The 23,813-nt window shown below is 53.9% G+C and overlaps 3 protein-coding genes across 3 annotated transcripts in view; 2 read left to right on the plus strand and 1 right to left on the minus strand.

The window, feature by feature from the left end:
- Positions 1-11,812, plus strand: part of NCLIV_024330 (putative RNA-binding protein) — a gene marked incomplete at both ends in the record, with an annotated part of 16,346 nt that extends 4,534 nt beyond the window's left edge. Inside the window, 12 exons of the mRNA XM_003882628.1 lie at positions 151-360; positions 986-2,621; positions 2,956-4,444; positions 4,807-5,144; positions 5,630-5,855; positions 6,387-6,510; positions 6,689-9,360; positions 9,610-10,014; positions 10,144-10,475; positions 10,876-10,933; positions 11,357-11,452; positions 11,654-11,812. Of these exons, the coding sequence (XP_003882677.1) occupies positions 151-360; positions 986-2,621; positions 2,956-4,444; positions 4,807-5,144; positions 5,630-5,855; positions 6,387-6,510; positions 6,689-9,360; positions 9,610-10,014; positions 10,144-10,475; positions 10,876-10,933; positions 11,357-11,452; positions 11,654-11,812 (7,745 nt within the window). The remainder of the gene's footprint in view (positions 1-150; positions 361-985; positions 2,622-2,955; positions 4,445-4,806; positions 5,145-5,629; positions 5,856-6,386; positions 6,511-6,688; positions 9,361-9,609; positions 10,015-10,143; positions 10,476-10,875; positions 10,934-11,356; positions 11,453-11,653) is intronic.
- Positions 11,813-15,046: 3,234 nt separating this feature from the next.
- On the plus strand, positions 15,047-18,577 carry NCLIV_024340 (hypothetical protein; the record flags this gene model as incomplete). The annotated part of the gene is made up of 5 exons (XM_003882629.1): positions 15,047-15,206; positions 15,797-15,895; positions 16,144-16,298; positions 17,017-17,401; positions 18,537-18,577. The coding sequence occupies 5 exons, from the start codon at positions 15,047-15,049 to the stop codon at positions 18,575-18,577; spliced, it is 840 nt and encodes a 279-aa protein (XP_003882678.1).
- A 1,518-nt stretch (positions 18,578-20,095) lies between these two features.
- On the minus strand, positions 20,096-20,539 carry NCLIV_024350 (hypothetical protein; the record flags this gene model as incomplete). The annotated part of the gene is made up of 1 exon (XM_003882630.1): positions 20,096-20,539. The coding sequence occupies one exon, from the start codon at positions 20,537-20,539 to the stop codon at positions 20,096-20,098; it is 444 nt and encodes a 147-aa protein (XP_003882679.1).
- Between the last annotated feature and the right edge of the window lie 3,274 nt (positions 20,540-23,813).

Genomic DNA, 23,813 nt, shown 5'->3' on the forward strand with positions numbered 1-23,813 from the left:
TTCACATATGTGTGCATATCTATGTGTATTTTTCTGGATATAAATTACGTCCGTGTATCTATTTTTGTAATAACTGCATGCATATTTGAGTACATGCATGCGCTGGCGGATCGCAGTTTGGACTGGCCTTTTCGTTCAGCTCCAATGCAGTGACGTTCCACGTGGCTCAGCAGTCGACGGGTGTGGAGATGCGATGGAAGTGGACAGGGACTCCACCGTTTGACAAGAATAGCGCCTTTTTCTCTTTCGTTCGCAACGCGACGAAGCGGCCAGGGCGGGAGGAAGAAAGCGAAGGACGGAAGAAAGACGATGGCAGAGACGACGCTGCGGCGCTCTTTGATGAGCGCTGTCTTACCTATGGTAGGTTCCAGCATACTGCGCTGTGACCGACTGTGAATCTGTGCATCCGTAAACGCCAATACGTAGAACTATGTATAGTTTCTATATATCGGTCTATGTTTTTAAGCGTCTGTCTGTACATATACCTGTGCATATCTATAGCTAGACAAAGTATATTTATCTACATCTAGATCAACAGTTATATATATCTAGGCCAAAGCATGTCTATACCATTATGTATATATATATATATATATGTATATATATATATATGTATATATATATATATATGTATATATATATATATATATGTATATATATATATATATATATATATATATATATATATATATATATATATATATATATATATATATATATATATATATATATATATATATATATATATATATATATATATATATATATATATATATATATATATATTTATATATATATATATATATATTTATATATATATATATATATATATATGTAGATAGATAGGCAAACATGGGTGTGAAGGGAAGTGCAGAAGCCCATTTAGGTGGGAGGTGACGAGTGTGACTGTGGAGACGCAGGAATGTGTTTGGTGTCGATCGCCCGCGTTTTTGTCGACCCTCTCTGTCCCTCTGTTTCGCTTCAGGGTGCAACAGCGCGAGCGGGAGTTCCATTTCCGCGGCCTGCTTCCAAGTGCTTGTATCTTCGCTCAGCTGGTCAACTCTTCTCTCGACGTCGCTCCGCGAGTCTTCGTGGCGCATGCGGATGAACACGCTGCTGCATGCAGAGGACTTGATGAGCATGGAGAGGACATGGGTGCGGCGCCAGCGAGTCAGCAGAGGCCAGAGGACGCCGGCCGGCTTCGGCGCTTCGAGGAAATGGTCACCTTCCTTCGCTCCTTCGTTTCTTCGGTATCGCTCCCCGCCCCGCGTCGGCGTCACTTCGCCTCCCTCGACGGCGTCGTCCTCGCCCTTCTTCTCGCCTTCACCGCATGGGAAACGCTCATGTGAAGACCGAAACAAAGACGAAAAAGAGACGCCCAGTGGTCGCCCCGCAGTCCCTTCGTTCTCTTCCTCTCCTTCCTCTTCCTCTCCTTCCTCTTCGTCCTTCTCTTCCTCTTCTTCCTTCTCTTCCTCTTCTTCCTTCTCTTCCTCTTCTTCCTCTTCCTTCTCTTCTTCGTCCGTCTCTTCTGTCTCCTCTTCCTCTTCGTCATCGCCCTCTTCGCCTCCAGTGCGGCGGGGCGGCTCGAGCTCGCGCCGCGCCGCGTCGGAGGCTGGGCCGTGCACGTGTGTCTCCGCGTTCTCTGCGTTTCGGCCGCGCGGCGCAAAGAGTTGCTGTCGCCGTTGCGGTGTTTTCTTCGACGGGGCGTCCTGTGGGTGGAGCTGCGCGGCGGGGCCGCGCAGATCGCGGGCGGGGCGCAGGGCGGCACTGTCAGACAGGCGCGTCTCCAAAAAAGATCGAGCGACTCGCGAGGGGAGAGCGAAGAGTCTCCGACCGTGCTCTGCCCGGTCCGACTCCGACGCCGCTCTCTTGCCGCCCACTGCGCCGTGCGGGGTTTCTCGCTCTGCGTCGTCGACGGCATGCAGAGATGCGCGTGACGGCGCGACCGCGAGGACAGAGAGCGCCCTGGACAACGCCGACGAGGGCGCTGCGCAAAGCGAGAGTTTGCCGTCTTCTGCATGCGGCCTGCAAGACGCTGGAGACGCCGCGGAAGAGGCGAGCCAGCAAGTCGCGGAGGGAAGCCAACCTGCAAGACGCAGCGCGCGTCGCGAGCCTTCCCGCGCATCTGCGTTGCTCGGGTGGCGTGTGTACCGCTGTGGGACTGGGGACGCGCGTCGGCGCCTCCTCACGCTTCTGCTGTTCGCGGGAAAACAGTTCAAGGAAAACCGGGCCGTCTCGCCTTCCAGACGGGGATCCCTCCCAAGCGCGCGCCTCGCTCCACACCGATCCGAAGGCTTTCTCAGTCGACGGGAAGAGGCGCATGCAGAGCGCGACCCGCGAGGAGACCGGTGCACTGGCCTGGCGAGCGACAGGCCGAAAGAGGTTGTGGAGCGACTGGAGGACGAAGATTTCCTCACCGCCTCCTCGCTGCACTTCCCAGAGTGGCTGTGGGGAGGCGAGGCGAGTCCGCGCAGGGACGCGCAGGACGCGGCGTCGCCCCTGGGCTCCTGTCGACTCGTCGGGCAACACGCGAGCAGACGACGCGGAAAACGCGGAGGAAGTGCAGGGTGCGGATACACCGAAGGCAACACCAGTCGAGGCACAGACGACGGCGGAACAAGGTCAGAGAGAACAAGATAATGCAGGGGCGGGGCTGGGAGGAGGGAGATAGAGAGGGAAGAGACGAGCAGCGGGAAGAAAAGGGAGAGAACGAGAGGAGAGAGAGAACGAGAGGAGAGAGGGAAGAAGAGAGAGAGAACGAAGGCGAGAACGCATCTGGCGTGTCCTTTTCTATTGGCCTCTGATGCGTCCCTTTTTCAGGGGGTGTTTCCAAGAATCCCCCGAGGGAGAAAGCTGTGGCTACGGCGTGTACACGTTTTTTTCGCGACGCGGGGTTTTTCCTTCCAGCTCAGATTCCTTTTCGTTTGTCTCCCGTTCCCTCTTCTGTGTCCTCAGACGGGTCAGCTTCCCGCGAAAGCTGCATCGCCGCCTGTCCCCAGAGCCGCATGCGGTTGAGAGCGAGGCCTTCGTGCCAAGTTCTTCGCGCGTGTCGCTGCCTGCCGAGGCGACTCCTCCTCGGCCAGGCCCCGTCGCTGCTGCGGGTTTCGGACCGCGCGAAGTGTCTCTTCGCCACCCCCCTGCTCAACTGTCTCCGCTCTCGTCCTTCTCGTCCATGTCTTCCGAGTCTTCGTCTTCTCTCCCCACAGACAACTCGGCGCTTCCAGAGTCTCAGGACGCGCACGCAGACTCGAGGCCTTACGCAGCGTTTGTGACTCCGCCTCCGGAGTCTGCCGCGAGTCTCCCGGCGTCCAGGAAGGAACCTCTGTTTTCCTCCGTGCTGTCCCTCTCCTTGTCAGACGTGCCGTCGCAAGGTGCGGCTTTGTCTCACCGTTCTGCGCTGTCTTCCGCCTCTGCGTCTTTTCCGGTTCTCCCTTCGGTCTCGTCGCCGTCGCGGGGGAAGCCTGGAGCGCCTGCGGCGCTCGCGCCGTCTTCGTCTTTCCCGCCGCCCACGCTGCATGTGCAGCATTTCCCCGAGACTCCGAGTCCCCGGCCTCGCGCAGAGCGGAAACACCCAAAGATCCACGTTCTGCAATCGACTGGTTGTCAGTATCGCCAGCGCGCGCACTCTCTCGCCGCCTTGGCCGCGCGCGGCTTCTTCCTCTTTGGGGCCTTGTGCGTGACGCCGCAGCAAGTCCAGCACAGACAGGCCGTGCACCACCTACACATGCAGTTCCCTTTTCTGTTCTTGTCGGACGACGAGGGCGAACGGAGACCGCGGAAGTGGCCGCCGCCCGAAAGCGGCGAGGCGCTGCGTGGAGGCGAATCCGCAGCGGGCGAGGGAGGGCGAGCGCGCGGCGAGAACAAGCCTGGGAGAGCAGGCGAGGGGACAAAGAGAAGACTCGATGGACTGGAGTCAGTTCCGGTGCACGACGAGAAGAGGGATGCCAAGTTGCCTCTGCACTTTCAGTTGTGGCGGGAGTTTGCAGGGAGACGCCGAAAAGGGGAGAGAAGACGGCGCGAACGCATGCGGAGAGAAGACGCGCGCTGTCGCGAAGAAGAACGCAGAAAACGGTCGTGGAAGAAAACCAAGAGGGAAGACCGAAACGCGAAAGATCTCGGGAAGCACGCAGCTCTGTCGACGCACGCGGCTTCCTCGCGTGGTTTCCCAGACGAAGGGGAAGACGGGAGCGACGAAGGGACTGCCGAGGGAGAGGAAAGCAGGTTGACTGCAGCCGGGTTTGAGACCTCGCTCTCGGACTCGTCCCTCGACGAGGCTGTGCATGCGCGACTTGCCTGTGCGTCCTCCGCTTCTTTGTCCGAGAGGAAGGACGCGAGACAACCTCATCCTCTCGTCTTCTTCGGTCTCCACGAGGGCCTTGATGTTCTGCTCCAACGCATCTTGGAGGGAAGCTACAAACACCCAAACTGCCGACCGCCAGGCTGCGTGGGGATACATGCGTATACACCGGGAATCAGCGAAGCACAGTTTCAGGCAAGCAAAAACCGGGTCCTTTCTTCTCAGTTGGAGGTGAAAGACGACCTTCAAAGCTCTCGTCGGTCTCACCACGCCAGTGCCTCTACCTTTCAAACACACAGATAAATGCTCCGGACGTCTCGTCTGCCGTCCGCAATCTTCTCTTTCTCTCTCTCGTTCTCTCTTTCGCGGCCTCTTTCTCTCTCCTGACTCCCCCTCTCTTCTCTCGTCACTCCTTTCTCGCGGATCCTCCGGCGCGTGCTTGCCTTTCTGGGTTCCTCTGTTTTTCTTGTCATTTCTTTTCAATTTGAGTCTGTGTTTTCCTTCCGCAGAGTTGGCTACAACAGAAGCTGCAGGACCGCGTGTTGGGAATGGAGGAAGTGTACAACGACGTGGAGTTGAGCATGGATTTGCAGAAACGCCTGCTCGAAGTCACCTTCCTTCACTCACAGGTCATCCCTCTCCTCTTTCGCGCGATTCTGCTCGGCCGCTCCAGAGAAAGCGGCGTCTCACTCCTCTCCGCAATCCTCTACCACGCCCATCCCGGGCGCGTCCTCACCGTCTTCCGAGAAGACGTCGCTGCGGCGTGTCTCCCCTGGATTTCTCGACTCGGCGATCTCCTTTACGTCTCGATTTCCAGGCAAGACGCGCTTCCACCGCCGCGAACCATGTGCGGGCGTCCGCCGTTTTCTCTGTCCACTCGGAGCGGTTGGAACGCGATAAATTTTGTGGAGACATCCTGACAGAGGCGTGCCGAGGTCCCAGAACACTCTGTGGAAATGGGAAAAAAGCGATGCTCCGAGACACGCGCGGCTTCTCGGCCGCAACCCAGTCATTCGCCACGCAACAACAGACACTCGCGTGCAAAACATATGTTTGTATATGCTTGTATAGTTCTACATACACACATCCATATATGGATACTTGTAGACGTGGATGTATAAGTGCCTCTCAGAATACGTATCGCATATGCACAAGCATATAAAGGTGTAGATATGTATTTATGGTTTTACATGCATATATATACATATATATATATATATATATATACATATATATATATATATGTAGGTACACAGGAATATAGGTATATTTCTATGCGTATATGCGTGTTTAATTCGTTTTCGAGAGAGGGCGTCGTTGCGTTCGGTTTAGGTCGCGAGGCGTTCACGCTTCCGCGTTCGGGAAGTCGACTTGTTCGCGGCGCCTGGGGTATCGCGTAGTCGAACTGCTGGAGCTTTTCAGAAGCGTCGTCGAACTCAGCCCCGCTGCCACTCTGCCTTTGGTCCCCGTCAAATTGTGGAAACGCCTCACCGACTGCTTCTTCCTCTTCACCAAAAACACGATCTTCATGAGCAAATGCCTGCCGATCTTCAAAAAGGTCTGTCGCTCGCCAGTGCCCGCGATGCCCAGGGAAAATTTGCATAGCTCTCTCTACACATATATATGTATATATATACATATATACGATTATATACTTATATATACATATATACATATATACATACATACATACATACATACATACATACATACATACATACATACATACATACATACATACATACATACATATGTATATTCATGCATATGCATGTGTATATACTTCTCTCTCTGGAGAAGTGTGTATGGAGGTGTATCTGTGTTTCCGGGTTTCCCTCACTCTAACGTGTGCACCTTTCACTGCGTCTGTCTGTATCGCTGTCTCGCCGACTCTTGGTCTCTCTTCTCTCTGCGTACATTTACCTTTTGATCCAAAATATCTCTGTCCCTCTCCATGTGAATTGTATGTATAATGTATGTGTTCGTGTATTTGCGTATACATATGCAGGCCTGCGTCTCGATGTCGATACACGGTCGCCTGAATGTCAACTTTCGTCTTGTTTTTGAAACGCCTCTGTGTGATCATCAGGTAGCCGACCATGGCTGTAACGAGCTGCAGCGGCTGGTGTTTGTTCAGTACCGGTTGCTCGAGCGTTTGGACGCGGCCGTGTCCAGTTTTCGGCGACGCCTGCATAAGAAGGCAAACACCAAGGGTGAGGAGCGCGACGAGCGCGGCCGCGAATCCGGGGGCGAGACACACACACAGACACCAGGGGGGACTCGCGCTACAGCCTCTCCGTAGATTTCGACGCCTTAAGGTCATGGCCAACAGGGATCCAAACTTTCCACGTGTCTTTGTGGCTGTCATCTTCCCGTCTCTTTTCTCTGCAGAGGGTTTGGGAGCAATCATGGATCTCCTTGTTCACTTGAATCACTTTTACCGCACGTCGACGGAAGGTCTCGGATTTCCAGACGATCTCCCTGCGTTGTCTTCCTCGTCTTCGTCCTCGGTGCCGTCGACGCCGACGCCGACGCACCACACGAGCTTGGCTCTCTCTCCGGGCGGTCGCGTGTTGCATGCGTCGTCCTTCTCTGCTCTGCCTCTGCTGTCTTCTCCGTCGCCGGCGTTCGTCTCGCCTTCGGCGTCGCCGTGTCCCCTCGCGCCGCCTTCACCCTCCGCATGTCTCTCGCCGTCCTTTATATGCGCCTCGTATCCGCCTCAGCCGGTCCTCGCCCTCGATCCGGTGCCGCCGACGATGGACGATCCGGTGGTGCTGTCTCCGCCGGCGCCGATGATGCGCGTCGCGGCTGCGGCGAACTTTGCGCCTTCGCCGCTCCCAGGGAGTCCACGAAACGTGTCTTTGGGTGTGGAGGGGAAGGCGTCGCTCGACGGCGCGGAACGAGGCATCCCCTCGCAGCCGCTGTCTCCGTCGGTCTCCGCGGCCGGCGAGAGACTCGAGGCTCTCGGCGCGTGCGGAGACGCGGAGACGCTCCCGACTGCCGATGGGGTGTCTCGTTCCGCGACTCAAGGCGGCGACAGCTCGAGGTTCTCTCTTCCGTTCTCGTCTCTGCCTTCGCCGCTCCAGTCCTTCGCTTCTCGGAGTGTTGCGAGCGCGGGACTCGGCCCCAGCTGGACCGGTCCACGCGGGACGCCTTCTGCGGTCTCGGCCTTCTTCGCGCCGTCCTCCTCGCTCTCGTCCGTCCTCTCTAGCTTTTCCAATCAAGGCCTCGTCTCCCTCTGCTCCTGCAACACTTGCAGAGAAGCCGCCGGCGCGACGCTGGGCATGGCGATTCCCCCAGTGCCCCACGTGCATTGCAGTAGCTGTAGCAGCTGTCAGCACAGCGGGAAGGGCAGACGCGCGCTGGCCGAGCTGCTGAGTGAAAGTGCACGAGCGCGACAGACAGAAGACTCGCAAAGCGGGAGGAATGCAGAGAACGCGGAGAGCAAACGCGTAGCCAAAGGAGAGAAAGACGAGAAGGGAGGAGAGCGCAACGAGGCGGAAGGAGAGAGAAGTGACGAGCTAGCAGGAGCGAGAAATGAAGAGATGCGAGGACAGAGCGGCGGACGTCTAGAGTCTCTGCGATTCGTGGATGGCCAACGCGAAAGAGAGGAAGAAGAAGAGAGCGAAGAAGGGAGGGTGCCGTCTTTCCCGAGTGGTGTACAGACACCTCATGGCCCCACGTCGCGTCCGGCGTCGGGCCCCGAGGGCGCTTGTCTCTTTCCAAATCGTGTCTCTGAGAGCGCTCTGGGCACCCTCAGCTCCGCGGCTTCGCTCGCCTCGCGTCTCGAGCCTGCACTCGACGGCGAGGACGGGACGCGCGGGAGAGGCGCCGAGACTTGCGAGGACGATCTGCGTGAACTGCTCGAGAGAGAGGGGAAGAAGTGTGGGGTCGCTTTCGGACCGAGGGATCTGAGTCCAGCTTCTGTGTCGCCTTTCTTCGCCTCTCCGGTGGCAAGCCTGTCGCCTTCTGCCGATCGCTCGCCGACGAAAGCCGGCGGGCGACGGCGAGACAGGAACGCCGAGAACAGGGACAGTCGTGAGTCTGTTGCATCGCCCTTCTCGAGTGTTCCGCCGGAATCGTGCTTTTTCTCTCCTGCCGCCTCGAGGCGCGAAGACACCTCTGGCGAGGCAGCCGGAAGCCCCGAGTCAGGTGGGTCCATGCAAGTCTCTCCAGAGGCGCTGCACGTCCGCGAGACGGGATCCGCGCACGCAACGCGTTCCTCGCGGCCTCTCTCTCCGTCCCGTCGAGCAGCGGCGCCTTCGTCTGAGGAAAACTCGTCCTTCTCGCCCTCGCGCGCCCTCTTTGCGTCGCCCCTGTCTGCTGCCTTCCTGACGCCGAAACCCGGAACGGATGCATGCGCCTCGCTGCCTTCTCTGGAGTCGCCTCGCGCGCGCCCCGCGCCGCGGGAGCAGAGCGCGAGGGACGACGAAGCCTCTCCCTTCTTTGCCTCTCCCGTCGACTTTCTCTCGCCACTCTCCTCGCCGCAATCGCGCAGCGACAGAAATCGCGACGCTGCGCCGCTGGGAGCGGCCTGCGAGCCGTCCGAGCCCGACGGGAATTCCGCGGCGAGAGAAGAAAAGGGAAAAGAACGAGGTGAAGACGGAAGAGAAGAACCAGGAGAAGAAAACGGAGAACACGACGCAGAACAAGGAGAAAGAGCAGGGGAGAAGGAAGTGTGCATGGGGGAAGAAGAGCGGGACGCCAAAGACAGAGACAGGAGAGAGAATAACGCAGATGTTTCGGGTGGAGAGAGTAACGCGGCGGTGGCGCAGAAGGGCGAACTCGACGAACTGGAGGGACTTGCGAGAGAAGAGATCAACAGTGAAGCCTCCACTCTAGTCTCCTCGCTGCTCGCGCAGGCAGTCGCCGCCGCGGTCTTTGGTGCTCTGCCCGCAAAAACGTCAGAGGGAAAGCGAACTCCCCAGGACGGAGAAGGCGAACCCGACGAGCGAAACGCGCGAGAACAGACAGACGAACGATCCACGCATGAAGAAGCGGAACGTGAAGATACAGCGGCGGGATCAGCCAGTGCAGAAAAGCGTCGCGCCTGCACAGAGGAGGTACGCGCACAGAAGAGCCATGGAAGCTCAAACTGAAGACATTCGGCGCTCCACACCGTCGTCGACTCTCCAATACAGATCTATACCATATATATATATATATATATATATATATCTGTAGGAACAGATGCTCTAGGTCTCTTTGCATTTCTGTGGGACACTCGAAGCGTTCTTGCTCGGGTGTGGGCTTTTTGGGGCGCACTGGTGTTGAGGCGGTTTCCTTCGCATGTTTTGTTTCGTGTTTTTCAGCTGGGCGGAGCGTCACAAGCTGTTGGAGGGCGTTTATCTGCGGAGGGAGATGTGCCAGGCGACACCCGTCTTTCGCCTTCCCTCGCGTCTGCGCTCATCTCTCTCCCCGCCTCGTCTCTGCTGGCTAAGGCGCCCGAGTCTTCCTCTTCCTTTTCTTCGGCTTCTGGAGCCTTCCACCTTCCTCCGTCTGCATGCAGCCGTCTCCCCGACGCGGCGCGTCATTCTTCTTCTGAGCTGCACTTGCCTCCTCGTCTTCCTGCTTCCTTCTCTCCCTCTTTTTCGCCCTCGCCGTCTCCCCTGGCGGGCGCGAGCGAGGCTCAGGAGCCTGCGGCGGGGCCTTCGACCGCGGAGACAGGAGACAGTCGCTCGTTGGGCTCCACCTCGGAGCTGGGAGGCGACCCTGGGGTGTGTTGCTGTCCGCACAGTCGGAGCGCAACGCGATGTTGCTGCTACGAGATTTCGCCGCCTTTTTTCTTTACCACGACTTCCGCCTCGTCGATGTCTTCTTTTCAATCCTTCGCCGTGCCTCCTCAGGGCTCTCTCTTCCCCCTGGCGCTACAGACCGCCTCGTCGGAGGCGTTGGACAGAGGCGGCTTGGCGGCGTCTCTGGAAGGTTCCGGCGGAACTTCGCCCTCGCCGTACTCCTCTCCCTTCTTCCTCCCTCATGCCTTTGTGCTCTCCCCCTCAGGTGTCTCCTCTCCGAACTCCTTTTCCAATCTCGGCTGTGTGGTTCCCGTTTCTCAGTCGCGCCTCAGCGGCGCAGGGTGTTTGAGCCGGGATGGCGCACAAGGAGAAGATGGGAAATCCTTCCTCACGCAACTCCTCCTCACTTCGAAAAAATGGAGACGAATCAGCAAGTTCGTGAGGTAAAACACACGCAACAAATCAAGGGTTCAAGAGAAATCCTCGCCCTCCATCTGCATGCATATACGGTGGGCGTACCCAGAAACGAGAGATATACGCTTCAAATCGAGTCTCCCTTTCCACCTCTCCCCGTATGTGTGTAGAGACATATACGCACACACATGTATATATGTAGGTGTGTGTCCACAGGCTGCTGATCTCTCTACATCTTTGTCTTTTTTTCTCTCCGTCTCGCACATATCTGTTCGTCTGATGTTGATCCACCTGTTGATGGATACGCCTGCCTCTGTTCTCTGTCTCGCATGCTCTCTCCCCGCTTCTTTTTCTCCCTCTCTGTCGCTTTCGCTCGGTGCTTAGGGGCGTTTCTCCGCACGTGTGCGTCTTTGCTTTTGGTGTTTGCAGCCTTCAGACTCGCGGGCCTTGCACAGACATTTCGAATCCGTCAAATTTCATGCCGGTGGTAAGCGAAGCGGTAGGAACAAAAGTGGTGCACTAGCTGTCCCCGCCTCTCAGCGCGGGCTCCGTTTTTTGTTTCGGCCATTCATTCCGTCTACCCCGGCCTTCTCTCTTCCGGCGTTTCTTGCCTCTCTGCGTTCTGCGATTCCCTCTTCTTTATCAGAGGCTTTCACATCTTCTCGTCCGTTGCATTTGCGACTTTTTCCATTTCTTGGCAGCCGTTGCAGGCTTTTGCCTCTCCTGATCCTCTTTGGTGGGGTTTGCGAAACCTGCATGCGTGCTGGTGTCGCGTCTTCTCTGCGATTTGCGCACCCCCCGCCACATGTCCATAGTCGTTGTCCGCTCGTGCTTCCACTTTCGCGTCTTTTTCTCTGTTCACCGGTAGCGCTGGCCTCTCGGATGTGTCGCCCCGCGCTCGCATGCACAGGAGGAAGCTCGCCGCGTCAAGGAGGAGCGAAAACGCCAAGAGAAGCTGCGCATGCACAGCGAAGGACGCCATCGGAAGTCGCGGTCGGAAAAGAAGGTAAGAGCGATCTTTTCTCTGGGTCTTTCTCTGGCTTTCTCTGCACAGACTTAATGATGCAACCCCCCGCGATGTATATCTCTTTTGGTGCCTTATTGTGGGGCGCGGAGTTGCTTTCTAGCGGCATCAGCGCCTGCGTTGCCTTCGTCTGCGGACGGTTTTTGGATCCCGCGGTGTCGTTTGTTTCTGCTTGGTTTGCAGCACCGACGCAGAGAGGAACAGAGGCTGTTGTGGCAGGAGCAGCAGCGCGAGATGCAGGGACAACGAGCAGAACTCGATTTGTTCAGAGAGGACGTTGAAGATTTTCAGCACACCAATCGACACCATCACCGGCACCACACGCACGGGCACAAGGCATGAAAAGGCGCGGAGAGAACGAACCCCACAAGGCGGTCAGGCGCGAAACGAAGCGGCGAACAGGCATGCATGCAGAGAGACACCTCGAGGTGTACGTACACCAGGCGGCGAGGGAGAAGACGCGCGTCTCTGCCTCAGCGGGTGGCAGTCTGAATTCCGGAAATCGCGAGACGGGACGCGAGACAACAAAGAGGAAGCAGCGACAGAAAAAGAGAGAAGCGAGATGTCCAGCACAGAAGAGCGAAAGAAACGAGAACGAGAGAAAGAGAGAAAGAGAAGACGAGAAGATCTAAAGGAGAAGAGACGTATGGGAAGAAGAGCTAAAGAAGAGAAGAACGGTGACTCACGGTTTGGACGAGGTGCCCTCGAGAAGGAAGGTACAGGCTGGAACAAACTCGGACGAAAGTTGGAAAAACGAGGTTGCGGGATCTTCAAAGGCAAAAGGCGAACTAAAGAAGGGCGAGAAATGAAGAAGGGAGACGCCTCTTGCAGCGCTGTTCCCTCGCGAGGCGATACCTTCTTGAAGGCAAACGCCTCTTCAGAGAAGTTTCGCGATTGCGGCATCGGCCAGTGTGTTTTCGGAGGGCTTTAACACTTTTTTCTTTGGGGTGTGGGGAAAAAAGTGGGAAAAGAGAGAACACTTTCATCAGGCGAAAAATCGCGTGTCACCAAATCCCAACACATTTGACTCCGCGGGAAAAGCTTTTCGATAACGAGTAGAGGGAATGCCCAGCGGTTGTCTACCGCACGCTGCGCAGACCACGCTAGTCTGCGAAACTCGACGAATCAAAGGCATGTAGCTCTTTCACATCTGCGAGGCGTAGATCTGCATGCCTTTCACCCGTGCGCCGTTCGCTGAGTTTTTTACAGCGTAAACAAGGTTTCGTATCTTTACACAGGTTGCATAATCCGCACACTTCACCGACACTAGATACCTTTAGTCTTGCTCCCTCTTCTGTGCGGACAACAAGCGACAGGAATCGTCGCTCCCACCGCTCTGCATGCTGGAAGCAGGAGAAATTTTCATAGGCATGCATCGTTCCGACACTCGAACGACACTTTTGCTTTCTCTGATTCGTTCGCTGCTGCGTGGGACCTCCGCGTCTACTGAAACAATATCCTGGCAAGTATTCCTATACGTCTCTGAAGGCAGATACATATTTCTACGCATGCAAATATAAACGTATATGTACACACATATATTATATATGTATATATATAAATATTGAGAGCTGTGCTAACCGATACGCTGGCTGCCAAACACGTGTGTTGACGATACATATATATATATATATATATATATATATATTTGAATATGTGTCTGTGTATGTACTTTTTTGCTGCATTCGTGTTTCTGTAATGTTTTTAAATCTCTCCATGTAGAGAGATGTGCAAGTATTTTGTCGCACTGCGCTGCTGAGCGTCGACAGCAAAGCCGAGAAACTGTCGGCGGAGGAGCTTCTGGAGATTTTTGTGTTTCATCGAGTTTGCAGTGCCAGAGAGGTCCTCTCGGAAATCGCAAGGAAGCGGAAATGAAAGTTGGAGGGAAAAGGCTGCTGTCTTTTTCACAAATCTCATAGGCAGCTTCTCGTTGTTGGGGTGTACGCCCATCTGGACACAGACACGAAGGCCACTTTGGCTTCTCTTGCGGGGTGCTTTCAGGAGAGAAAGAAGACTGTCTTCTGCCTAAAGAACAAGTGGATACAAATATAGACCGTGGAGTGCAATGGGGGGTCTCGGTAAAATTGGAGAAAGGAATGCCGAAAAGGTCACCCAGACGGGACCGAAAGCTTTAAAGGTTCTGCATACGCCCGTAGAGAGACTGACGCGGCTTTGCAGTCCTTCGAGAGATACACAACAAAATACAAATACGTATATATATATATATATATATATGTATAGATAGATAGATAGATAGATAGATAGATAGATAGATAGATAGATTATATATTTATTATATATACACATGTATATATATATATTTATTATATATACATCTATGTATATATCTATATATATATATATATATATATATATATATTTGTCGGATTGTGCTGTATGCAATAGATCTTGCACTTTTGCGGACGGATGTGAGCGAGGGAAGGCAGGTGAAAAAGGAACAGAAGGGGAGAAATATTTATAACTACCGGTTCCCTGTTGCATTGTGCTTTCATGGCTGTCGCGTTTAGTGTGGCGCTATCGCAGCCGCTTGAGACTTCAAAGTTGTCGTTTGGGGCGCTCGAGACGGTGTTTCAATGCCCAGCTGAGTGCTTGGACCAAGAAGGTCGACTTCCACTCTGCTTGCCGCGCCTCTCCCCAGACCTCCGTGACGGAAGTGAAGGCGCAAAAGGCGGCGCCAAGCAACTTTGGAAATGCCGCTAGGTTCCCAACAATTTTAGACAAGAAAAAACAAAGTGGAGAAGGTTGAGAACAAGTCTTGCCTCTTTTTCATGGCGCACCCTCAGTAGCCCGCTTCTCCTTTAGAAACCCATTCCTTTCTTCCTCTCCGTTTCGTCATCTTCTGGCTTTGTCTTTCCAACCGTTTGTTTTTCGCTTCCTGCGCAAATACGTTTCAGAACGATTCCACTCTGAAGCGAGAGAGAGAGAGAGAGGCCGTCGAGCGATCCTGTGTGCATGCTTTCTCTGCATGCAAGCGCTCTGCAGCGTGAGGAAAACGGTCTTTGCCATTGTTCCTCCGAAAAAACAAGCTCTCCGTTCTTTTTTCCTCCCTGTGCCTTTCCTTTGTTCACCTTTCTTCTTCTGCTTTTCCCCTTTCTTCGGGGGACCGCAAAAATCCCCTTCCTGGCCTCGTCCCTTTTAATCCTGTCTTGCCTCGCTCTTCCTCAGGCCCTACCTTTCGAGCTGTCCTCGACCGCCGTTTCCTCCTCTCTTATCTACTTTTTCTTCTCCTCTTCCTGCTTTCTTTTTCCAGCTTTCCAGTCTTTCTCTCCAGTCGTTTCTCTCGGATTTTCGCCCGCGCCTGCTTCTCCCTCCACGCCTCCTTCGTTCGCCCCGAGCTATTTAGGCCCTCTCCGCCTCCTTGGTCCGTTCTTCTCTCCTTCTCTTTCTTTCCTCTTCTCTTTCTCTCTTTCTCTTTCTTTCTCTCTCTCTTTCTTTCTCTTTCTTCCTTTGTCTTTCTCTTTTCTCCTTCTCTTTCTTCCCATCTCTTCCTCTTCTCTCTTTCTCTTCCCTTTCTTTCTGCTTCTCTTTCTTTCTCATTCTCTCCCTGCGTTTGAAATGGAGATTATCCCGGCCGCAGATCCTTCGCGGGTGAACGCCCCGGCAAACGCGAACATCCAGGCAGTGTGGAAACTCAACGAGTTGGAATTGAAACACAACCTCACCGGCGAGGCTTCCTGGCACTGGACGTACCGCAATTCTTCCTACATTTTCATCGGTAAGAGTGCGCGGCCTTTTTCCATCTCGCAAACAGAGACACGATCGAAACCCAAAAAACGGTCTTCCCGTCTGCATACTTCGTCCCTGTCCCGACCTTCCACCGCCTCTCTCTCGTGATGCAACACAAAAGGAGGCAAATTTTAATAACTGACACCAGCTGGGAAACGGAAGAGAGAGCAAACACGGGGAAGCGTCGATTTTTCAGCGAGAGCGAGGATGGCACGCGGCTTGCCTGGCGGGTGAAAAGGCTCCGGGGGTTTAGAAGCCAGACCATGCGGGAGGATGTGCGGTGACAAGGAGCGGAGGAACACGAGTCGGCACGGAAAGAGACGGCCCGCAAAAACACATCCTTCCTGTTTGTGTTTTGGAGACGTGTCGTTTGAAACTTGTGCGTCTGTGCTTTCTTCCTAATTTTCCGCCCTCTGGGAAGTTTCAGCAATTCTCGTCTTCTGTGTGTCGTCACCAAATCCTGTCTCCAGCTGTTTTTCCCTCTTCCGGAGTTCCTTTTCTCGCTGCTCTTTCCGTCCTCTTCTTTCTCCTTTTTTTTCCTCTCTTTTTCACGATCCGGCGTGTGGGGTGTCCGTTCAGGTGGCCTGGATGTTCGTCTAACCGAAGGAGACATCATCATCGTCTTCTCCCAGTGGGGCGAACCGGTGGACATCCATCTCGTCCGCGATAGAAAAACCGGTGAGGCCAAACAAAAGCATTGCAGTCGATATAAATGTATATTTGTGCGTGCATAGACAGATACTCTATTTAAACAAAGACCGCCTGTTCCGCTCGCACTTGAGTGATCGCTCGGGGGCTCTTCACGTGTTCGTGACAGGGTTCCTGCTCCTTCTCTTTCTTTTCTTTCTTCTCTTTCTCCCGTCTCTCCACGTTCTGGCGCCGCCTCGACCATAGGCTTTCTGTGTGGCGGGTGGTTTGCTTGTTAGGCGTTCCAAAAGGATTCTGTTTCTTGGCGTACGAGGATCAGCGATCAACGATCCTCGCGGTTGACAACGCAAACGGCATGAAGCTGCTTAACAGCACACTGCGAGTTGACCACTGCAAGAACTACCGACCGCCGCGAAAAGACGAAGACGACGATGTAAACTCGCTCACGCGTGGTGTCGACCCCACTCTTCCCGAGTCGCCCTCTCTCCTCGCAGAGATTGTCGCTCTCTCTGTCGCACTTGCCAGTTTTTCTACACCCTTTCTTGGTGTCTCTTGTGTAGACTCACCAGCAGAGGAAAGCACGAGTTGTACATCAGTGGAGACGCCCCTATCTCGCCAAGAGAGTGTCTCCGTGGCGTGTCTCGGGAGTTCAGCTGCATCCTCATGCAGCTGCATACGTCGAGGTGTACGCGTGCATGCCATCCATTTGTGTCGCCTCTTTTCTGGGAGTCTGCACTTGTGGTGGAGCACGAAACATGTTTCCGTTGAAAAACAGAGGCAGAGAAAAAGAGGCGCACTCCCATAGGCACATACCCGGGCAACGGTGTATTTGCACACAGAAGATACACAGAGTAACGTCGACAAGTCTTTTTCTGCTGCACATGAGGCTGTTAAGAGCCGGGGTATGTGTGTAGTCATCCAATTCCTTGCCCCTCGTGCGTATCCATCTCATGTTCTATCTCTATGTCTCCATATCTGCATAAACAACTATAAATATCTTTTATTTAGATTCACAGGCTGCCTTCTGACCCAATCGTAAATGGATACGTGGATAGGCGTTGTAGATGTGTGCACATGTTTGGCGCGTGTGCGGCAGGAGACTGTATGTGTGTAGAAGTGTGCGTGTGTGTGGTGCTCATTTTGTGTTTCAGGGAGGGGAGTATGAAGCTACCGGAGCAGAAGGAGCCGGCATTGGAGTGTATCGGGTGACAGAAGACGAGAAGAAGAAGGAAGCGGCGCTGTCGCAGGCGGCGCGCCTGCAGAAAGAGACAGAAGCGTTGCAAACAAAGATCGCGGGGCGACACGGGAAAGACGTCGACGAAATGTGGGCTGAGGAATTCGAGGAGATGCTGAAACAAGTGAATGAAGACGCGGAGGAGGAGGCGAAGCAAGTCCTCCGTGCGGAGCGAAGGAGACAGAAGGAAGAGAAGAGGCGGCTGAAGGCGGAGAGAAAGCGCGAGAAAAAGGAGATGAAGAGAATAAAGAAGATGAAGAGGCGAAGGCTCGAAGAGACAGTCGACGGCGATGAGAGCGACAGTAGCTCCAGCGATTCCGATAACTCCGAAGACGACTCGCAAAGGGACAGATACGCGAGGAGAGAGAGAGTTGAGAACAGAGAGAGAGTTGAGAGGAGAGACAGAGATGAGAGGAGAGATAGAGATGAGAGGAGAGATAGAGATGAGAGGAGAGATAGAGACGAGAGGAGAGAGAGAGTTGAGAGGAGAGATAGAGACGAGAGGAGGGACAGAGATGAAAAGAGAGAGCGAGATGAGAGGAGAGATAGATACGCGTGGAGAGAGAGAGACGAGAGGAGAGAGAGAGACGAGAGGAAATACAGAGACGAGAGGAAATACAGAGACGAGAGGAGGGACAGAGATGAGAGGAGGGACAGAGATGAGAGGAGGGACAGTGATAGAGACCGAGGAAGAGAGAGTTACGCAGAGGAGAGACACGAGCGAGAGAGAGAAAGAGAAGGTAGTAGGCAAGAATCTAGAGAGAGATAGGAGAGAGAACGAGAGCGGCATGGGGAGAAAAGATGAGGCGATGGACGGAAATGCTGGAATCAGTAGTAGGTAGAATTTTGCTTCAGGGCAGCACGGGGGAGGGTACTGAATCAAGACGGAAAACGAGAGATTGGGTTCTGGTGGCGATTCCCGGAAAGAGATGGCCTAGTGGAGATTTTCGAAGGGAGGGAAAGCGACAACGACCCCTCTCCTCTGTCCACCGTTTCCCTCTCTTCTAAAAAAAGTCCCCTTCTGCTTCTCGTTGATAAAACTGAGTGATTCTAGATATTTCTGAACGGGAATCCCCGGGGAGGCGAACCACCACTCTCGAATCTTTTGCTACGTTTGAAAAAACCTCTGCGTGTTGCCTTTTCCCTTTTCTTTTTAATCTTTTCGTTTTCTGTAAAAAAGTCGCGGCAGGACAGAGGCGGCGAGTCGAGAAACTTCAAAGCTGAGGTCCCAGCTCACCTAGCTTCACCGTGTTCTTTTAAAACGACGTTCTACCCGAGTATCAGCCCAAAAATCATCCCATTTTCTTGCCTTGCATCTCTGTGGTCTTCTTTCGATCTCTTCGGCACTGTTTCTTTGAGATTCGCCATGGTGTGAGGTGTATCTAGATCGCACAGAATTTCCTGTTTACTTTTCCTGGAAACATGGCCTTTTCTCAGCGACCGTTCCCACCGCGACGGCTCTCTTCACACGAGACTGACTGCCCAGTCACCCCGCGTTTTTCCCGGCGAGCAGAAACGCACTCCTCAGCTATTCCGCCAAACCAGCATAGACACCCCCATATATATATATATATATATACATATATATATATATATATATATACGTATGAATAAATGCATGCATAAGCGTAGACCTACGTGCGTTGACATGTGTGTGTGTGTGTGTGTGTGTGTGTGCATTCACGCAGAGGATGAAAATGAGAACGGCCAGAAGAAGCGTCAACTCACGAATAGCCCGAGACGAGATCCTCCGGAAGGCGGCATTCTCGCGACAGCTGGGAAGGGAACGGCGAGAAAAGAAATGACACACATCTGTGTCAGACGTCAATGCGCAAAGGGGGTTGCCGTAGGTTCTGGAGATACAAAGTGTTCTGTGCGAGACAGTTCGCTTGTGAGAAGATGCACATCTTTGCGAAGGCCGTGTGCGTCAGTCTGTCACGCACGCACTCGCTGACATCACACGCCCGTTTATGCATCTACGCGTGAAGTCCGTATTCCTAGTCACCTGCACAATACATATATATATATATATATGTATATATACATATATGGGAACACTGAAAAGTGTGTATCAGTGGAGGGCTGTCTCTAGTGAGAAGGGCGACCAGTGCGCAGAAGCACCTCTGAGAGGAGTGGGCCAAGTCTGCGTGCTGACTCTCGGGAAAGGAATCTCTGGCCCACGAGGCCTCATCCGGCTGTTCGAGACAGGCGCATGCCGCACGGTAAGAAGACAAAGTGTTTCAGTTCCATTGCTGTTTTAAAAAGCGAGAGAAAGTGTCGTAGAAACCTCCCTCCTGGCTCCGTTTTCGCGCAAGCATTTCGTGAACCAGAGACGCGTCTGGAGAGCCGATCGCTTCTCTCCAGATGCGTAGGAGCGAGAGACGAGACGCACAGACCTCTCACGAGACGGTCTCTCTGACGTGCGCCTCCTCCGCCCCTGCTCCCCCGTCAGACACAAATCTAAAAAAATCGACCCGCGGCCTGCGCCTCTCGTTCCGAGCCTTAACCCCTCATACACATGCTCAGAACGATGAAAAAACGTCCATGTGTAGACTTCTTCTACCGTAGACTCCGGACGGAAATGCTCATGAGCTATATATATATATATATATATACATAGGGACAGAATCAAGGTGTACCTGCACACGTTCGTCCCCAGAAGGATCCCCGCACGTCTATTGGCGCCTGTACAGCGAGATCTGGGGTGCGTGCACCTGCGTCTGTTTCCTCATAGAAATGAAGGCGTATATATAAATAAATATATATATATATATATTTAAATATATATATAAATAAATATATATATATATATTTAAATATATATATAAATAAATATATATATATATATATATTTAAATATATATATAAATAAATATATATATATATATATTTAAATATATATATATATATATGTATGTATGTATGTTTGCAAATGTGTTCTTGCCTCGACACGACAATGCTGGGAAATCGGTCTCTGAGTAGTCCCGCGCGGTCCTTCACATGTACAAGTCGTAGCCTCGGAGCATTTCTGCGGCAGCCTTGCCGCCTCCTGGACCTCTGGGGCGTCGCGGGAGAAGCGTCGGCGCCGCACCGTCCTCTTTGTCTCTCTGGGCAGTCTCGCCGACTTCCCACTCGCGGTCGCGGAGCAGCCGAGTCGGGTACCGCGACCCGCCGGCGTGAGCAGCCTGAAGAGACGGAGCGGAAGAAGCGGCGGCGACGCTTCCCGACGAGAGATGCGACAAGAGGCTCGGCGCGCCTGCGCAGCCTCTCGAGAACTCCAGAGAGCGGCACTGCGAGAAAGCAGAAGCAGAAAAGGGAGGGAACGACGAGGGAAGGGGAGACGAGGAAACGCATGCAGGGGCGCCAGCACGTCTCTCCGGCGCGAAAGAAGACGGAAGTGACGCGAGCACGCAGTCGTCATTAGAGGAGACAGAACACATTCGTTGACTGGCGACTTCCCCTGGAGTCTGCGATGACAGACGCCGGCGCTTCGGTTCGGCAGAGCCGCCAGGAAACTCGCCAGCAGAGACGGAAAACGAAGAGGGCGAAGACGGAACGGACAACGACTCTGCAGTCTGAGGAAAGGAATCGGAGAACGCTGCGGGGTGATTTCGCTTGTTCGTCCCCAAAAAAAAAGACGCGGGGAAAAAAGCGGATGTGGAGTGCGACATGCGCATGTCAGCTGGAACGAAAGGGGCGGGTGTGTTTTGCAGAGACGGTGCCATGTTGGCCTCGGCAGTTTCCTCTACGACGCGAGACAAGAGCGGCAGGAAGTGGAACGCGGTCCGAACATACGCATATACTCGAGAACGGCCAGACGAGAGTGGACAGGGGGTGCAAGACAGGCAGGCGACGACGAGAGGCACAGGCGAGGACACGAGGGACGGAAAACGGCAAGACAACACGAACAGTATGCCGCCGGAGCGCGCATGCAGGCAAACGGGAAAAACAGTGACACGGGACGACACCGGCGGGAGAAAAGAAAGGCAGAAGAGGGTCAGAAGCGAAGTACGAAGGGAAAACAAATGAAAAGGACGCGCTCACAACAGCAAACTCGCCGACGGTCTTCCGCCGCTCGACGTCACAGCGCGGCAACGGGAGGTTCGACCTCCCGCTTCGTCGCGAACAGCAAATCGTCGCTTGCTGCGGAAGCGTTCGCAACTGCTTCTGGCCTGCTGACTCGGGGTCTGCGCTGTCAAAAATCCGCAGGATTCAGGCTCGGACGCACCGTTCACGCCTTGAAAAGGACGTTTTCTCACCACCGAATCTTGACGGGAAGATCCCGGTCTGCGGCTCCCTCCCGGTGTCTGTACACCTCACCAGCTGGTGGAAGTGGAAATCGGCAGGCAGGCGCGACAGAAGGGACCGAGTTTTCCGCAGTTTGCGACAGTTCTCGAATTGCGGACGGTTGTGTGATTCGGTGGCGTCACCAAGACAGAGAAAACAGACGCACGCCCGCGGGGAAAAAGCAAGGAGGACATGCACACAACGAACCGCCAGCTACGTCATGGTCATGTGGGCCTCTGCGTCTGCGGCGCGAACTGCAACTTGGGTCAAACGCGCCGCCTCTCCGTCTTCCACTTAACCCCAAAAGGAGCAAGACACACACAAGCGTCAATTCAGAGCGCGGTCTCCCCAATGCATCGAACCATAATATCTATAGTTGTTTTCTGAACCTTTCAACTCCAACCTCTCTGCTGCTTGATCACGACACCAGCGCTCGACAGGCGCGTGTATACCCGACACAGTGACGGCCGCTCGATCGTTCACGACGCTGTTGTAGTTCCTTTCGAACCCATCTTATCAACGCCGAATGCAGGAGAAACGTGAGCCCTATTCCCGTATTCATTTTTCTCGCGCACATTTTAAGGAGACAGGGACAAGTACTTTGGAACTGTCTTCTCCTTACGGTGACTCGGCTCTCGCGCCTGGACTCCAGGGTACCGTCCAGTTGTGTTCCTCACGAGAACGGCAGAAACCTTTCTCCTGCTTCTTTGTTAAGCCAATAGCGTTTCGCTCCTTCACGACAGGACAAGGTAGCCGTCCATGCGGCACCGAAATTCCTGTCGCACTATACGCGCTATAGCCCTGACGATTTTTCGTGTGGCTTCCAGATGTACCCGATTATACGCCGACCCCGTGTAACACCTCGGGCGGCGTGTGCTGCTCAGGACATCTGCATAATAGATTTAGAAAATGCATTGAGGGTTGTTTTATTGCTTAGCAGCGCTTTCCATTTGCGGCTAAAAAGAACATGGACTTCACTGCATTTTTCCAGAGGCTCACTACTTCGCTGTGACGATTTAGAGAAAGCGAGGCTTCAGCTGCGTAGAAGCGCACACGCCCGTTTGCGCTCAGTTGTCGCAAAGCGATGCGGGCGGAGACGAGAAAACGACGGTGGACCCCAAGCAGCAGAGACCGCCAAGGCGAAAACGAGCCGGAAAGCTGCATCTACTCCTCCACATATATTTTACTTTGTACTATGCGCGGCGGCGAGGAGAGCATGAAAAACCAGAGCGCGAGACGTAACGACATTCCCTTTTTTATGCGCGGCTCGTACACCCTCGCGGCTACAGAAAATATGCAGAGGATATCCGTGTAAAATATACGGAACTGCATAATTTTTTTCGGATACATATATCTGTTTTTCCCGATCGCCAGCATTTCGCCAGCGTCACATGCGCTGCGGAGCACGAGAAAAAACCAATCACACGGCATGCCTTCCTAGTGCGCCTTCCACTTTGTTTTTTCGGTCCGCATTTTCCCCCGTCTTTTCTCTTGTTTTTCTTCGCGTTCTGTGCCGCACCGGCGAAGAGTCCGCGGGAGGAAAGCGTGACTGTTAGCTTCAAGTCTTTCCGTTCTGTTTTCTGCAGCGCCGGCTTTCTTCGTCTCTGTGTTTTGTCTCGAGTGTGAATCGCGAGAAGAAGCGTGTTCCGCCCTTCCTCCGCGAGTGTGTGCCCCGGAGAAAGTGGCGAAAGCGGCAAGTCTGTGGAAGAAGCGAGGCAGGAGGCAACGCTTGGGCCTCCGCTTCCTGCTTCCTCAGAGAGGATCCACGCATTCGGGGTGTCTTCCCATCGTGCTCCCTTCTCGCCTACACACCGTTTGTCTCTTCAGTTCCCCTTCACCCTCTCGCCTGCATCCATTCTCTTCTCTCTGGCGTCTCTCCTCGTCGCTGCGCCGTGCTCGGAGGCTCTTCTCTCTGCTGCGTGCGCCTCTGGCTCCACCGCGTGTGTCCCTGATCTCTCTGCATGCATCCATTCTCTTCTCTCTGTCTCCACCTCGTGTGTCCCCGATTTCTCTGCACGCATGATGGCAGAGGCCTCGGCAGTCGAGATGTGTTGCGTGCGCGTTGATCCGCGGAGAGGCAGCGACAAATCACCGAGGACGGACGCTGTGCCGACACTCACAGTTTACTCGCGAGAGCGAAGAAAATGAATTGAAAAAGATCCACACTTTGGCGCAACTCTGTTTTCTGTGCGGCGCCTCTACGGCCCGAGGTCCTTGAAATCAGCGCGTTTTTTCTGTTTCCTCGTCCCTTTCGTTTTCTCTGTCGTGCTTCTTCCCTCTCCCGCGTTCGTGGTGTCAAGTGTGTGAAGGTTGGACGCATTCTCTTTGGCTCTTTGTCCGTCTTGTCTGCAGGTTTTCCCTGCTTCGTCTCGACTTTTTCCTCCCGTCTCCTCTCGCGTGTGCTCGTTCTCTCCGTTTTTTTCGATC

This window comes from Neospora caninum, chromosome VIIb, assembly GCF_000208865.1.
Source record: "Neospora caninum Liverpool complete genome, chromosome VIIb".
Lineage (NCBI taxonomy): Eukaryota > Apicomplexa > Conoidasida > Eucoccidiorida > Sarcocystidae > Neospora > Neospora caninum.